Below are 16897 nucleotides of genomic sequence, written 5' to 3' on the forward strand. Positions count from 1 at the left end.
GTATGGAGTGGTATGAGGAAGGGGCTGTAAAGGGGATAGGGATCAGGGCTTTGTGACACCTGTGCATATGTTTGTCTGGTACCCTTGGAACAGAGGGCCCCAGGAGACCCCAATTTGGGGCCTGGGAGAAGCCATGTCTGTGGGCAAAACCACTAACTCCAGTATATGTGGAGGCAAACATGGTCCCAGGCTTAGAGGAGACACCAGCTACTTCCCACACACATCAGAGTCCTTCCTAGCTATTGTGTCTGTGGGGTCTAGGTCTGGCCAGACCTCTTGGCCATAAGCCTGCCTCCCACTGCCTCCCCATCCCTGGGGCCCTTGCATGCCTAAGAAAGGCCGGAGCTGGGAGCCCACCTGGAGGAGGAGCTCTGGCCGGGTGGGGGCCCAGGAAGGCAGCTAGACGAGGATAGCTGCTCCCTTTCCTGAGAAAGGGTCCAAACGGTGCTCCCGGGGAACAAGAGCTGGCCAGCCCTGACAGTACTGAGCTGGTCAGGAAAGGGCGTCTGGGGGCCCAAGGGAGAGCCCTCCCTTCCGACCAACATTCCACAGCCTCCGTTTGGAAGTGCTTGTATACTGCCCTCCTTTCCTCAACCCTCATTAACAAATTCTTCTTTTGCTCTGATTTAATCTTTCCTGATGATTTTTTTTTTTTACATACCTTAATCTGCCAGTGAACAACTTTTCTCAACTTGACCCTTAAGAAGGGCTAACTTTGGAGGAAAAGTCAGCTCTTTTGAGGCTGGGATGGGAACCCTTGGTCAAAGAGCTCTGAATTGAGGGGAAAGGGATTGTCCTCTAAGAAACCCCCTTCGGGGGTAATTTTGGTGGCTTATGCCCTCCAGGAGGACACAACGGAGGCCTGGGGCTGCAAACAACTTCTTTTTTTTTTTTTTTTTTTTTTTTTTTTTTTTTATTTAACATGTCTTTATTTTACTTACACGTGTGAGTGATAGTTTGACTCAGTATAAAAGGCTAGGTTGAAATAATTTTCTCTCAGAATTTTTTTTCTTAAAGACCAGTATGACAGTACTCTCAGAGTTTTTTTTTTTTCCTGAGATGGAGTCTCAGTCACTCTGTTGCCCAGGCAAGAGTGCAGTGGTGCCATCTCGGCTCACTGCAACCACTGCCTCCTGGGTTCAAGCGATTCTCCTGCCTCAGCCACCAGAGTAGCTGGGATTAGAGGTGCATGCCACCACGCCTGGCTAATTTTTATATTTCTAGTAGACATGCGGCTTCACCATGCTGGCCAGGCTGGCCTCGAACTCCTGGCCTCAGGTGACCCACCTGCCTCGGCCTCCCAGAATGCTGGCAAACAACTTCTATCTCTCAGTCACTCAATGCCAGCTTTTCATTGCCCCACTGGGGCTGCCACACAGGCAGGAAAAGAGGATCTCTCTTGCACACACACACACACACACACACACACTCACACCAGATAACACTTCCTCCAAGTGGTATTGGGCACTCTCTGAGACTCAGGGCCCCTCCCATTGCCCATACACCACCACCCCCCACCCCCATTCCACGCACCCCCCACACACAAAGAGAACATCCAGTAGTCTCAGAGCTGGGGACTACTGTCCTAAAGGCATGAAGAGGAAGGAGAGACCCTCAACAAGGGAGGATCAAGTTCAGTGTAACCCTGGAAGAGGTGACATGAAGACTGGGTGGCAGGGGAGACCACAGTCCTGCTGACATGACTGCTCTGAATTGCAGTCGTGTGCATGTGGGCCTGCCTTCCCACTGGACTGCCTGCCGGGCCTCACTGAGTGCTGTCTCCTGGTACCTAGCACAGTGCCCATTCCACTGTATGTGCTCGGTGCATGTTTGATAAATGAGTGGTGTCCCTGAAGCCATTCTCCCCACCCTTCATCTCTGTCTGCCTCCTCCTCCAAGAGGTACCCCCCAGGGGCTTGGGAGAGCCCAGCTCCATAGTTCTTTAGGCTGGGGCACCATCACCCCATGGAGGTTGAGGAGGGGCATGGAAGAAAAGGGGTGGGGGCAGGAATAGTGCTTGGGCAGACACTGAGACATTTCGATATTCATAAATTGCTCAGGTTGAAATGCATGTGAGTTTGCCAATGACCCATTCTTATATTTTTCTTTAACAGCTTCATTGGCTGAGAGGCAAAACTGTGGCTTGGGTCCTGGACTTAGGGAGGCTAGATTCTTGTAACACAAGAACCTCCCTGTGTCCTCCCTCCCACAGCCCAACCTTGGAGCTTAGTGGATATCAGATGCAGAGGCTGGGGGTACCCAGGCTGCAGAGACTCCTCCAGCTTCTGCCTGTGTTTGCTCTCCTGCCCCTGGGTCTCTTGCTATCTTCATTGCCTGGGACTATTGCCAGGTCTCCCGTCTCTCCCTTCCCTAAGAGCCCAGGGCTGCCAGGCTAGGACCTCCCTCTGTTTGTCTGGGAAGGCTCAGAACTGAGGCTCCTGGAACAACTAGAGAAAGCCCTTGGGGGAAAAATTGTGCTTTCCTGCTCAGTGGAGCAGTGCCCACCCCACTTTACCTCAGGGGGCTGGGGGCTCCCAAGCTGTTAAATGAGAGGGAACCTGAGCTGTCCATCCTTTGGAGTAGAGATGGAACCTGGGAGCAGAGGGGACCGGAGTCATGGGGAAAGGCTACCTAGTGGCCTTTCTCCGTAGCAAACACACTGCTGGTCTAGTGCAGGTCTAGAGGACAATGTATGTGGGAGGCTGCTGGGTCCATCTTCATGAAACTAGCCTTCTCGTGCGTTGGTTCTGGGCCAGGGACTGCACCCACAGATCCATCTCAACCACAACTCCAAGTCTGCAGGCTTGTTTGGGGCAGATAGCAGAATCAGATCCCCTGAGGCGCTCTGAAGTTTCAGCAGTGCCTTCCCACCCCCATGTGAGTGGAATTAGATTTCCAGGCTTTGCTGCCCACTCACACCCCACAACCTGTTCCAGCCCAGGGACTCTCTTCCCTGAGGGGACAGGCATAAGGGAGCTCCAAGCACACACCAAGCCTGAAATATAGGAGAGCTTAGATCTCTTGCTCTTGTTTCCAAGCTTCATCAGCCATTCATTCATTCATTCATTCATTCATCGAATGCATACCTATACCATTCAGCCAACATCCATAGAATAATGTGAAATGCTTCTGATTTAGTCTTTTTGGATTGGAGCATATGTGGGGTGGTAAAAGCAAGTGGCTTTTATTTAGTATCTTCCCAATGTCCTGGTTCCCTTCCACCATGGGCAAAGGCAGGTCTGCTGAGCTCTAAGTCCCTGCAAAGGGTACATAAGTCTATGAAAGGCTCTGAGAGGACGAGTCAGCTCCAATATAGACTCATGAAATTTTGGAGTTGTTGGGACCTTAGGTTTTATCTGTCTAACTTAATTCCAGGTGCAAGGATCCCTTCTACATTAGCTCACCATTTATTGAGCAGCTACTGTGTGCCAGGATGTGGGTCTGAGAAGTGGCTATGCACCGTGTGTTTGATGATCTCCGGTGACAGGGAGCCCACTGGCTCCTATTGGAACAGTCCTACTTCTTTCCTTTCTTGGACTGAGCCCAGTTTGCCCCCCTGGCCCTTCCCTCTGTGTCTTTCTCTGCTGTGGAGGGATAATGGTTCACTCTTCTGGCAAAGGAGTTCTCCTCCTGGCTTAGCCTCAACCAGAGCCATCTCCAACCAGTGCCCTGATGTGGGCTGAGGTCCAGAGTGACTGTGTGCCCTTGAAGGAAATGGTGGGACTGGGGGCTCCCTAAAAAGGGAGTTGCTGCAGCCTGCTCCCCAGCGAAACAGGCTTTAGTTTTCATGCTGGACCTGGCTTCTGCAGCTTGCGCTAAGATTAAGGGACTTGTTACTAGAGAGGAGAGGAGGGCACACCAGCCAGCCAATCAGGCCAGGGACACCTGAGGTCTCTTCTCCCCAGCCCTCCCTCCGCCTCTTCCCCCAGGCCCCCTCATCTCTCCCTGCTGCCTGCGGTTCTGCCTGTGTTCCACCTCTGCCTCCACTTTCTCTTTGTCAGCATTCTTCTTTTCTGGCTCTCTGCTTTCTCTTTCTTTCAGGCTTCTCCTACCCTCTCCTCTAAGAGCAAAAAATGCCCATCCAGGCAAGTTGTAGCCTCCATCAACCTCAGTTCTCTCATCTACCAAATAGGAATAATAATAAATATTTGTGTTACTGAAAGATTATCATTAAGGGGGACCTAGATGCATGACACAGTTTTCAATAAAAAAAAAAAGTTTCTTTTGCCCTTCTCTCCTTTTTTCTCCTATTGAGTTTCTTCTACATTTCCATCTACTATCACCTCTGTCCTCTTCACAATTTCTCTCAGTGTCTCCATTCTGTGTCTCTCAGTTCCATCTCCCCCTCACTCCTGTTTTGTCTCCCACCTCCTTTTATTCCCTCTTGGTTACCCCCCTGACCACTCCCCCCAACTCCTGCCACAGGCGGCAGGGCCCAGGCTGTGCTGACAGCAAAGGCAGGCAGGCAGGGCGGGTGGCTGTCTCCACTTCTCATTAGAGGCCCAAGAATGTGTGGAGTCATGAGGGACAATGGGAGCCTGCGGCAGGAAGAATGGGGCCTCTGTTGGGGCAGAAGTTTCCCAAATCCGGCTGAATGGGAGTACCTGAGGGCCAGGGAGGGGTGGAAACTGCTGAAGTGGAGAGGAGGCCACTGGTGGTAGGTGTGGGGGATGGGCAAGGCTCTAGAATTGGCCACCATGGGAATTCTTAGCATCTGTTGGCATTTCTGGGGAGAGCTCAGACCTCAAAGGTGACTGCCTCTCTCCCTGGAGTGGCCAAGGAGGAAAGGGAGGAAAGGGATCCTGGGGGACAGAGCCAGGGGAAGCTAAAGAGAAAATGTTCCAGTGGCCCTGTGAGGTGGCCCTTATACACAGTGGATGTCCCGTGGGCCCCTTGGGCTGCTGGGCCCCAGTTCTCACCACCAGCAAGCTGCGGAAAGGTTGTGGTGGCCACAGAGGAGACAGGAATCGTGGGCATGGCCCCAGCTTGAGGAGGGGGAGTCCTCGAGGTTCTCGCCCAGCAGAGGCCTCTCACTGCCCAGGTTCTCGGGATTGGAACAAGCAGGGTTTTCCTCGGGAAAGGAGGTGAGGCTTGACCTGCTTCCTCTTTCTCCATATTCCAAGTGAGGTTCAGTCCGGCCTGAGACATGATGGCTGTCCCCACCTCCATCCCCAGCCCAGTCCCTCTGGCCCAGACACACCTTAGAGAGAGATGCCCCACTTCCACAGCTTACTTGGGGCTTGTCAGGTGGGCTGGGATTGGTAGGCAGGCCAGGGGCTGAGCCCTTCATGTGCCCAGGGATAGGCAGCTGGGATTGGCAGGCTGTGGCTGGGAATGCGAACGCAGGACTGGGTGAGGGTGGGTGGAGGGGGCTGGGCTCGAGCAGGTCTGAGAAAGGAAATGGAAGGACAGACAAGTGCTGACCTTGTCCTCCCAGGGCAGGGGAGTGGTGGGAGCAGAATAGGGGTATGGGTGAGGAGAGGAACCAGGGCTGCGGAGAAGGGGAGGGGGGCCAGGCAGGAGAGGGGGCCTGCAGGGAGCCATCTCAGGTCTCCTGCCAAAAATTAAACTATAAAAAAGCTGGAGGGGAGCGGCAGGGGAAGGAAGGAGAGAAAGGAGATGGGGAGGGAGGGAGGGACCAAACAGCCCCTCCGCACCAATAGCCCGGCAGGGGGACGTGAGTAATACATGGCTGGTTCAGAGGGAGTGAGATCAAAAGCCAGTAGATACAAGAGGTTTGTGCTTCACCGACCAGACAGCCAGAGGCTCAATGAGACCTTTGTTACTCAGGCCCAAGTCAGGGTTGAAGGAATACCTGACTGCCCCGCCTGCCCAGCCCGCCCCCACCCCCACCCCCCACCGTCCTCAGGGCTGGGGGAGGGGCGGGTCACAAGTGAGTCAAGTTGAGTTGGGTACAGCTCAGCCCTGGCCGGTGGTGGGCGGGCAGGGGGAGGGAGGAGGCCTGCCCTCGCTGGGGCGTGGAGCTTCTCGGGGTGAGTGGAGGAGTGAGTGGCTGCCTGGAAGGCAGGAAGTGGCTCTGCGGGGAATTGTGAGGCGGACTGCGAGGGAAAGGGGGCCTTGTTGAGTCCGCCAGGTGAGCAGCCCCTGGGACCCCCAGCCCCTGGCCCAGCATCCCTTGGGAGGGAGCTGAGGGCATTCTGCCTAGAGTCCATGGCTTTATGCAGGGCCTGGGTCTGGGGTTCTGGGGGCCTATGAGCGAGGAAGGAAAGGAGAACCAGAGGGGGTTGGGGCTGGGGCAGATGACCCCAAAGTTCGGGTGGGAGGCTGCAGGATGCCTGATTGTTTGGCCCTTAAGGTTGGGCATGGCTGGAGTGTGTGGAGGGGCGTGCTGTGCTGTGCTGTGCTGTGCTGTGCTGTGCTGTGCTGTTGTTGGGGAATGCAGGATTCCTGTCCAGTGAAAGCAGGTTGCTTCAACCAGGGTCGTGCAGGGAGCCAGCAAGTGTGGCCCTGGGGCTGAGGGTACAGCTGGGGTGGGAGTGGCAGCTACTCCCTGGCAGAGGCAGGGCCTGATCTGGGCCTGGGGCCTCTTACCATCTTCTTGGGGGCCCCTGGGAGAGATCTGAGGCCCCTGGGGCTTTCCTGACCCTGGGCTAGCAGGAGCCCTTAGAGGCCCACTTCTCTGAAGCTGATGCCTGCAGCTGACCCGTCACGGGAGGCGGTGGGAAAATGGTACTTGTGATTAGAACACACCTTTTCCGGGGCCCTGAGACCTTGGTTCCCCTCAACTCAGCTCTTCAATCCAGTCCTAGAGATGTCTGTGCTAACCCCCATGTCCTGCCAATGACAGCGGCAGGGCACTGCGCACCCCTCCCACAGCCTTGTCAGGGACGGCTCCATAGTGAGCTGCCTTCAGCTTGGGGAGGTTTCAGCTGAAGCCTTCTTTCTGCCTCCAACCAGGTCTGGAGATGGAGATCTCACTCTCCTCTAAACTATGCAAGAATGGGTGTTGTCGGTAACCACCCAGACTGGTCTGGGTAGAGTGGCCCAGCCCCCACCCCTGGGGGCACTCAAGAAACCTATTTACCCCTGTAAACAAAGGGCTGGTCCTCATCGCTGCCCTCCTTTACCCAGACCCTCCTTTGCCCTTTGTGTTTCCAGTGGCTGGACTAGAAAGAGTTAAGCTTTGTAAGGAGGGAGCCTAACCTGGGGCCCCCCATCCTGGGTACTGGCAGCAGCAGCCTTGAAAAGATCTGGCCTTATTCTCTAGGGGAGGGGTAGTTAAGGACCCTGGGCAGGGGGCTGGAAGCTAATTAAGGGAATTTAAGGAGGTCCTTTATGGCCAGGAAGCCACCCCTCCTCATACCCTGGAGTGAGGACCATTGTGTGAGGCTTTTGTAGGGCAAGAACTGGAAACTCATTACTGGGATGGCTTTAGTGCAGGTGGTGGAGGATGGTGAGAGGATTTAACCTGGGGGGCCCAGTCCTGGAGGGAGGCAGTGTGGGTGGGTCTGGGGTCGGGGGTGCTGAGAAGGGGAGTGAGGGCTTCTCAGGTGCCCCAGCTTCTCGCTTCCCTGTGAGATTCCTGCCGCTGGACCCCTCCACTCTGCTGTGGCCTATGGCTTTTCATTCCTATGTGATTGCTGTCCCAAACTCATGTAGGGCTAAAAGCCATGGGCTACAGTGAGGGGCGAGCTCCTTCTCCTGCAGCAGCTGCACCTCCCATGGGACCAGGTTCGGAGCCAGCCACCAAGGGGCACCAGAAGGAGGCTTTGCTTGGGGGTGGGGCATCATGGGATCTGGTAACCTGGGATCAGGGCTAGGCCGTGTGACCTTGGCGCAGTCACTTCCCTTCTGGCCCTGTTTCCTCACTCTGCAATGAAGAGACTGGGCTGGTGATTCCAGAGGGAGATTCCCTCTGAGAAAGGAAGGAGACCTTCAGGGTGTGCTGAGCTTTCTGAGTCGGTTCCTTCCCCCTTGCCAAGTTACTGAGGCCTGGCTTATGGCCAGAGATTTGGGGGCTGGAGTCAAGGGCCTCAGGGCATGAAGACTTGGGCCTTTCCTCAGTGCCTCCAGGAAAACCTCACTCCTTCACTCCTTTCTCTGAGGTCAGCTTGGAATCCGCAGCCTTTTTTCTGTGTAAGGAGACCTCTGGGCTCTTTCTGAGGCTGAAATGGGAACACTCCATGCCGGCCACGAGGGACGAGGAGGTGTCTGCAGAGTGAAACTAGGAAGGCAGGTGCTCCCCCTGGGCGACAGGCTGGACTCCGGGGTCCCTCGCTCCTGGTGTGCTACCGTCTCCAGGAGCTGCCCCCTCCTGTGGTGTGTGAAGGGCACCAGCCCTCCCTGCCCCCGTCCTGCTTGTCACTCAGCTTGCCTGGCTCCTCCCTATGCCTGTCGCCACTCCCACATTCCTTCCCCGCCCCCTTTTAAATTGGCCTGACTTTATCCCTCCCATCCTGGAAGATTCCAACAGGTGGCTGTGGTGGAAGAGAAAGCATCCTTGTGCCTCACCTTCTGCCCCCTGTTCCAGTCCCCACTCTGTCTAAGACAGACCACTGAAGAATCATAGAAAGCACTAGATTTGGTATTGACAATCAGAAGGCAAGTTTCTTATAATATCTCAGAGCCCTTAATTTCACCAACCAGCATTTACTGGGCACCTACTATGTACCCCGTGATTCTAACCGCCTTATCTGCATTAACCCATTTCATCCTCAGGACAGTCCTATCTACTGTTAGCCTATTTTACTTATGGGAATTCTGAGGCACAGGGAGCTAAGAAATTGGCCCACGTTCATATGGATAGGAAGGAGCAGAACTGGGACGTGAACCCACATGGTCTGGTGCCAAAACCCATGCTCTTAGCACATCATGCTGCATATTGGGAGAGCCAACACCAGTGCATGGGAAAGTACTCTGAAAACCAGGGAGTGCTGTACCCATACGGGAGGTTGTTCTCACGAGATCTCTATTGGATGCACGTCCACAAATTGGCCCCGTGGCCCAACTCCAATCACCGTTTGTCCATCACTGGTTTTCCTTTTCCCACAGGAGGTCGGGGGGAGCGGGGGGATCAGAACAATAGGAGAAGCAAAGAGAAATCCCAAGCCAGCTGGGTTTTTGCTGGGGCTGATCCAGGCTACTTCCCCTCCTGCCCCAGCTTAGATGGTGAAAGGAACAAGGCATGAGAATTGGCCAGGGTTTCTTACTTGCCCTCTGGGTTCTCGCACCCGGAGTTCAGAGATAGCTGGCACCTTCCTCCACCTCCCTCATTGTCCAGCTGCCCTGGGCCCACAGTGAGCCTATCCTATTCCCTACCCTGCTCTGAGGCTGTGCAGGCACCTGATTTGCTTCCCTTAACTCCTGATCTCCTAACTGGAAAGCTGGGTTAGAGCCATGCCCCCTTCCTGCCCCCTGCAACTGGGCCCCTCCCAGGAATCCTGTTGTTCAGTTTGCCCCGGTAGTCCTCAGCATTGGGCTCGGCCTGGGAGGAAGGGTACAGATGAGCCATGCCAGAGATTATACCTCTGTAAAGCTCTAGCAAGGCAAGGGACTTTGTAGGGATGGCTGAGTAAATGTTTGTTGAATGAAGTGCGAATTGGGAGAAAAGATGGATGGGGTAAAAGAGGTAAGTTGCCACCAGCAGGGACATGGAGCAAGCCCACAGCTCAGCAACTCACCCAAGACAGTCCTCGCTTTGCTGGGGCTGGGCCTGGATTGCTTCTGGGGGTTACAGAGGTGGGTCTCCATTCTATTCTTTGTCTCTTGGCTACTGCCAATGGGACAGGCCTGGAGAAGATATGCATTGTATATTTCACATGATTGTTCAACTGCATTGAATAAGCAAGTTGCCCTCATGCCCCTTCTCCCTGGAGGATTCACAGATCAGAGGGCTGTGTGTGTCCTGTCCCCTGCCTGCAGACGGCTGAAACTTTATTCCCAGCAATCTAAGTCTTTTTTACAGTCCTCAGATATACCCAGCATAAGGCCTCCCTTGCGAGAGTGGGCCCGTGTTTAACAACACTGAATTCAGATGACTCTCTCTTATTGTATTTGTTCCGTTTTTAGCGGAAATAGAGTTTGACTGCTAAGCCCTACTCCTTCCTATATATAAAGACTATTGGGGAAAAAAAAAAGTCTCTGTCCCCATCTTTCTAAAGTTTGACACTAGAGTTTGACCTTTGGGGTTCATTCTGGTGCTGACAGTCTGGTCCACCAGGTTCCCAGCTGCTGCTGCCTGTCATGTTGCCCACTCTTCGGGTGGGCCAGCCTCTGCTGAGCCAGGCTGGAAAACCCTGGGTGCAGGCCACAAAGTCATTTCAGGACTATTGCTGCTCTGACCTCTCCAGCTCCCAAGAATCTCAGAACCACTGAGAATGCTTGGCTGCCCTTGCAGTCTGGAAAAGTGGAGAGAGCTTTCTCCATAGGTGGGCAAGCAAGATACAAGGGGGGCTGGCCTGGCAAGCTAGGGTCTGTGGTCTCTGAAGGCCATTGGAAGCAGAGGCCTTGGCCTGTGATTCCAGAGAGCTCGGTGAGCCAGAGGCTGGAGCTCAGGCTCAAGCAGGCCAAGAAGGAGTTAACCTCCAAGGAGAATGCGGGCTTCTCCCAGACTGGAGGTCTGTGCCCAGTTTTGCTGGTGCCAACTCCGGGAAGAAGTCCTGGGATCTGTAGTTTGTGCCATCACCCACCCCTGGCCTGCCTGTTTATCAACACGGTCTTGTAGACTACAGTTCCCAGAAACCTGCAGAGGCTAGGCTTTGGGGGAAGGGGTGGGGTAGAAGGCTCCGTGGCGGCCAGAGGGAGAGGGAGAGGGAGGAGGTGGGGAGAGAAAACCCAATTCACCCCCTTCCTTTTTAATTCTTTCTCCTGGTGTGTCTGCTCCACCGCCCGAGCTAATCCCCCAAATCCGGTCTCCTAAGCCGCAGCTGCTTCCCTTCGCAGTGATGAATGGCTCAGGGAGGGAAGGTGAATTCATATTTTAATTACTGAGGCGCGGTGCTAAGGGAGCCGGGGAGGGGGTGGAGGGCTCAGCTTTGTTCTAGAGGCGCCGAGGGCACACCCTCCTTACTGGGTCACTTCTCTTTTGCCCTTTACCTGGGATTGGGGGTGGCGGGGAGTTAAGGTGGGGGTTGCCTTGTTGAGAGTGCCTCTGCTCTCTGCCTTGGGAGATGAAGGGATGGGTCGTGGGGGGCGCAATATCCCTCTTCTTGTTTATCAGAGAATTCCTGGCATGCCCCAACACTTTTAAATAGCTTCCTAGCCTTCCACCCCCGCTGCCGCCCACTTTGATGAAGGACATTGCCAAAATTTGAGACACTTAGGAGTTTGTGGTCTGCAAGCCTGGGGCCCTGGATTTCTCTTTATCTTACTTTCTGGCCTGCTGAGTCTTCTCTCTTGGTTCTTCCACATATTCATGCTGTCTCTGACTCACTGCCCCATTTTTGCCAGAGGCGCAAGGGTTGGGACCCCGGGAGAGTATCTGGCACAGAGAGATGTGGGGGTCAGGCCAAGGGAAGGGATCAGCAGGGAGGCCAAGGAACCTCCTAGTGATGGGGGAGGACGGATGCTCTATGGATTGGCATCTCTTCTGCTTGGCTCCCACAAAGCTGGCTGGGCAGAGCATCGTCTGTGCCCCCAGACCGTAAACCATCTTGGACCTGAGCTGGGAAAAAGCCAGAGAGGAGGATGGGGAAGAAGCCAGGGCCAACAGCTTGCAGTCAGATGCAGCCAACTGTGTGGTAGCAGGAGGTTTGTCCAGTGTCCACCCTGCCTCTCCGTCCTATTCTGGGTTTCTGTTTTTCTGCGGGCTGTTTTTCCATTCCTTAGTCCCTCCTGGACTATGGGCATGGAAAAGGAGGGGGAGGATAGGAGGGGAGTTCCCATGATGAGCTCTGATGAGTGGGGAGTGGACCCAGGTGCTAGTCCAGACTCCTCCCCCTCAAATAGATGCAGCAAGGGGACCTGACTTCAGGGAGCCTCCAGCTGGTACTGGAGCCCTCTGCCAAGGGTGAAGGGGTAAAGTCAGGGAAGAGAGTCGATGGGACTCCTGCCTGAGCAAAGCAGAGAGGAGCGGAGACCACAGCCTGGCAGAGGGACTCCCCAGGTACCTGCTGCTGGGGACTCTGAGGGAGGAGTGGGGTTTGCAGCAGGCAGGGACACTGAAATGGGTTGGAATTCTCTGCCCCCTGTCCCCCCACTTCAGGGGCTGGCCCAGCAATCTGCCTGCTACAGACGGAGCCCAGGCAGCTTCCGGGGCATGGAGTTGTGCACCTTACAGTGAGGACCCTTTTAGAGACCCTGTTAGAGAAGAGGAAGGATGACCAGAGCACTTTAGAGCAAAGATCTGAGCAGAATAACCAGGCCCTGTGTATGATACTTTCTGCTCTTAGATACAAGGACCCAGGAATCCCACTGAGGCAGCCAGCCCTCAAACAGCTCTCAGGAGCCAGGCTGCAGCCCCTAGCCCAGCTCCTGGCCAGCTTCATTAGCTCTCCTTTCCTCTGATGTGTAGGTTCTTGTTCCTGTGACATCACACCCCATCCTTCCCTACAGTGACAAGCTGAGCAAAAAAAGCCAGAATTTTCTTTTCTTTTTTTTTTTTTTTATTATACTTTAGGTTTTAGGGTACATGTGCACAATGTGCAGGTTTGTTACATATGTATCCATGTGCCATGTTGATTTCCTGCACCCATTAACTCGTCATTTAGCATTAGGTATATCTCCTAATGCTGTCCCTCCCCCCTCCCCAGAATTTTCTTAAATTCCCCAAAGGACCCTGGGGAGGAACGGGTCATTTAAGGGGGTATATTTTGCTGTTTTTAAGAAAGAACAGTCATTGAAAAGGAAGTGGAGTGAAAAGGGAAGGGGATCGATGCACCCTGGGGCCAGAGACCCTGAGCTGCACCGTGACCTGTTTGTGGGGCTGCTACCTTCCTGGCTTGTTTTAGTTGAGTTCCTTCCCAGATTAGCCTTGTTGTGCCTGTCAATTTCTCCCCATGTATTTTTCAATAATCATGGGAATGCTTTGTTGATCATACCCTTGACTTACACCCCCAGCAAGAGAAGTGCACTCGTGACAATAACTGATTACACGGGAATCCACCTGCCCTCCCTCCCTCTTTCCTGATCAAGTTAGGATTCCAGCCCCTTAGGTTTGGGGTCTTAGTGTGAAACCTTGCCTAATCTCCTGGTACACTGAAATGAGGTAATGAAGGCCCAGAGAGATGTAGCCACTTGCTTAGGATGACACAGCATGTTAGCATCAGAGCCAGGAATAGAACCCAGGCCACCTAAGTCCCAGATTGGATCCCTGTCTCTCTCTAGGTTTGTCACAGGAGGGATCCAGAGATAGCTGCAGGGGATAGATCTAGAAATATAGTAGTTGTGTCTCGGCTCTATATATATCCTGGAGGTTGCTCTCTGCTAACTATATATACTCCACCAGAGTGGGTGTGTAAATGATGCTGGAAATCGGGTTATTAAATAACCAGCCTACCTACCCATGCTGACTCAAGCTGGGCCTCCTGCCCATCCAGCTGGCCAGTGGAAATGCATTGCACCTATTAATTACAGCTATTAGCTGTATTACTGGGACACTGAGAGGCTGAGGGAGGGGAGAATCTTGACAGGACTTGGCTCCACCGGACACTGTGCTTGGTGTGGGCCTCGGCTCTGTCTGGAGAAACACGAAGGAAGTTTTTCCAAAGGGGCAAGGTTGGCCAGACCAGTGGAACTGTCCAGAGAGCCACCACCTGGGCCATGCCACATTCCTCAAAGGCAGTGAAACCACTTTGCACATGTGCCTTGCTAGGGTAGCCCAGGACATCCTGTGCAATCTCTATTGCTTGAGGGGCTGGCGAAGGAAGGCGCCTCAGGCTTCCCTATTCGAAACCCCTCCAGCATAGTCCTGTGCCTCCCTCCTTCCCCCGCAGCACTTGGGCTTCACTCACCTGCTTGCCCCCATGTTCTTCCTGGAGAGAGGAGTGATTCAGACCAGGCTGGGGCCTGACCTCCACGCAGGGCGCTTTCCTTCCTTTGTTCTCAGCTTCTCCGCTTGAGCGGCTTGAATGCACTTCTGCTCCCTTTCCATAGGCCCAGGGGCAGAGGAAGGGCAGAGAGGTGAACTGGAAAAATCTGCAGGTGGCTAAGGCTAGGGAAACCTAAATGAGCCTTTGGAGAAAGGGATACTCTTGCAGACTGAAGCTGAGCTCCCGAAGCTCCCTCTCTTCCCCAGCCAGACTGCCACAGATACCAGAGCGGCCCCTGGCTCCTGCTGAGGGCCAGGTCAGCCAGAGGTGGGGGACGACGTGTCCAGCTGGGGCAGATCCAGCCTCAGCCTCTACCTCAGACTTATGTGCCAGGGAAGAAACCATGTCTTTACCCTTTTGTATCTACCTCTCAACCCTTTGCCCAGCATAGGTGCTAAATAAAAGAGCCTGTTGGCTAAAAGAACGCTCTTTGCTGTCTGTTCTCTGCATGGTGAGGATGGGATTTGCATTGCTCTGAGCAGTCAAAGGAAGGGCATAATTGCTCCCTATAGGCTTTCCTAGGGTGTCAGACAACTTGGGGTTGTTAAGGAAGGGAGGAATCTGACTCGGTCCCAGGTGTCAAAGTAAAGCTACACTGGATGAAGGGGTCCGCATTTGGATGGAGGAGGGCCTGTCGTGTGTGCAACCTGCAGAAGCGAGTGGAAGCCCCCAGCTGGAACCTGTGTAAGGTGGCACAAGCCAGAGGCTATTTTAAGCCAGCTTGCTTCCTGTTCCCCAACCACAGGTGTATGGTGATGAGGTGGGGCAGAGCGGGTGGGAGGGGAAAAAAGGAGGCAGCAGCTGGGCCTTCTCTTTCCTCCCTTGGACTCACCCAGTCTCCAATGTGAGGAATGACATCAGCTCCACACAGATCAGGAAACACTGAGGTTTCAAAGAGCTGTTGTTTGGAGGCCTGACTCCTCCCCCAGCCGGTGTGAGAGACCTAGCGGGCCGCCTCAGGGAGTGGCAATGACTGGGCCAGACCCAGAGGGTTCTGGGAGCATTAACCCCAGCTTGCTTCTCTCTTCCTGCCTTTCTCCTGCCCCCTTTCCCTCCCCTGCCTTTCCCTGCAGATCTCTGGTGAGTGTTCCCCCAGCCTGGCATAGGGCATGCCCCAGTTCACTTTCGCCTGCTTCTGTGGTCTCCACGGCTTCTGCAAAATGAAGAGGAAGAAGGAGGAAGTTCACAGAGAGCGGGAGACGGCGGTGTGATCAGAACCAGGGCCCCTCCATCAAGCCCCCAGCAGGTCCCAGGCCTGATGGTGCCCGCTTCTGGCTGGGCCTTGGAGCAGGAAGCCGTGTGTGTATCTTAAGTCTTGATTTAGCCAGTGCTCTTCTCAGCCTGACTCTCACCCGAGGGCATCAGCCTCCTGTGTGCCTCTCATCCTCATGCCCACACCCATTAGCTTCCAATTCTCAGACCTCCTTGGAGAGAGGCCCCAGCCACACAAGGGGGAACCCCAGGACCTGCCGCATGCCTTCCAGAGACTGAGAAGCCCCAGGGAGGCCAAGGAGCGAAACTTCTTTCCTGCCCTGAGAGCTTCGGGGGACTCTTTTCAGGGTAACCGCATGAGGGATGTGCCGCCTTGGGCTAGGAGAGCTGTTGCTAAATGGGAAACTGGCTGCTCTAGCAGAGAACCTCCAGCAGCCCTGACCCTGGAGAAGGCCTCCAGGGCGGAAGTGTGAGACTCTCCTGGGATTCCAGGACCTGGGGCAAGAGTCCTTTTCCAGCCCCCTGCCAGCATCCTCCTGGGCCAGGTGGGGCCAGGCCTGAGGTGGCCAGCCCAGTGAGGAGGAAGGCAGAGGTGGCCAGCGGCTCCGTGGCTCCCTCTGTTCTTGCTCTCCAGAAAGCAGTGTTTCCTCCAGCCCCGGCCCTGACCCACCCATGTTCATGATGCCTGTGCTTCCTTGCCAGCATCACAGATGTGGGGAGGCCTGTTCCCCAGGCCCTGACTCCCCTCCTCAGGGACTGTCTTGCCGTGGCCAGACCGAGGGACCCCTTTCCTGGACTGAGCCATGCCCTCCCTCAATTCTCTTGTCTCCCCTGCCTTTTTCTTCTCTCCTCAGAAGCCACAGAGGGGACTGCGTTCGTATGTGGTGCCTTCAGTGGAAACTCTTGGGGTAGGGAGACCTCTAGGACTTTCCTTGACGTTTTCCCTCATGTCCCACCCCCGCCAACCTTCCAGCGTCAGCCTCTGCCCTTACCCCTAGCCCATTTCCAGGAGGCAGGAAGCAAAAGAAAAAAGCATTTCCTTCCCTCTTTCCTTCTTCCCTCCTTCCTCTCTCCCCCGATTTTGGTATAACTTAGCCTTTTGTCTTTGATCCTGGAGTTCTCCGGGGCTAGAAGACATGAAGAGAGGAATGCCAGCGGCAGAGATGCTTCAGGCAGATTCTATAAGCCTGTTCTCCCTCATCAGGGAACAGCTCAGCCAAGGAGCAAAGTCAGCCCCCTCTAGCTCCCCAGGGACAAAATAGCCCTTCTGACAGGCAAACAGGTGACTTGGGTAGAGAGGTCAAGGCCCCAAGATAGGAGAGTCTGGGCTCCCCTTTCCTTGGAATGCGGGCCTCTCTGGGCAACTAGGAAGGGCAAAAGGCTTCCTCGTCTGGTTCTCCCAGAACCTGGGAGAAGAAAGGGCACATTCTATACTGGCAGCCTCTACCTGCCCAGCTCATGCCCACACTCAGGGGCCTTTCCTGAGTTTTGGGCAGATTTGGTGGGATTCAGGTTGTCTTTATGAGGCTTGAGCACAGCTTGAGTTCCTCCTCCCATACTCCAACCCCTTCCTTTGCCCCTACCTCCCAGCCCCCGCCTTCTACAATCTGTTATTTCCTTTTATATCCAAAGAATTATAAACAGAAGTCCTTCCCTCAAGGGAAGAGCAAGATTCAGCAATAAAGGCCAGTGGGGTC

The 16897-nt window shown here is 54.5% G+C and overlaps 1 protein-coding gene across 1 annotated transcript in view; it reads left to right on the top strand.

The window, feature by feature from the left end:
* Window positions 1–16897, top strand: part of LEMD1 (LEM domain containing 1) — a 68107-nt gene that overhangs the window by 513 nt on the left and 50697 nt on the right. The window contains exon 2 of the mRNA XM_030813124.1: window positions 15062–15548. Within this exon, the coding sequence (XP_030668984.1) occupies window positions 15377–15548 (172 nt within the window). The 5' untranslated portion in view covers window positions 15062–15376. The remainder of the gene's footprint in view (window positions 1–15061; window positions 15549–16897) is intronic.

Source organism: Nomascus leucogenys, chromosome 5 (genome assembly GCF_006542625.1).
Source record: "Nomascus leucogenys isolate Asia chromosome 5, Asia_NLE_v1, whole genome shotgun sequence".
Lineage (NCBI taxonomy): Eukaryota > Metazoa > Chordata > Mammalia > Primates > Hylobatidae > Nomascus > Nomascus leucogenys.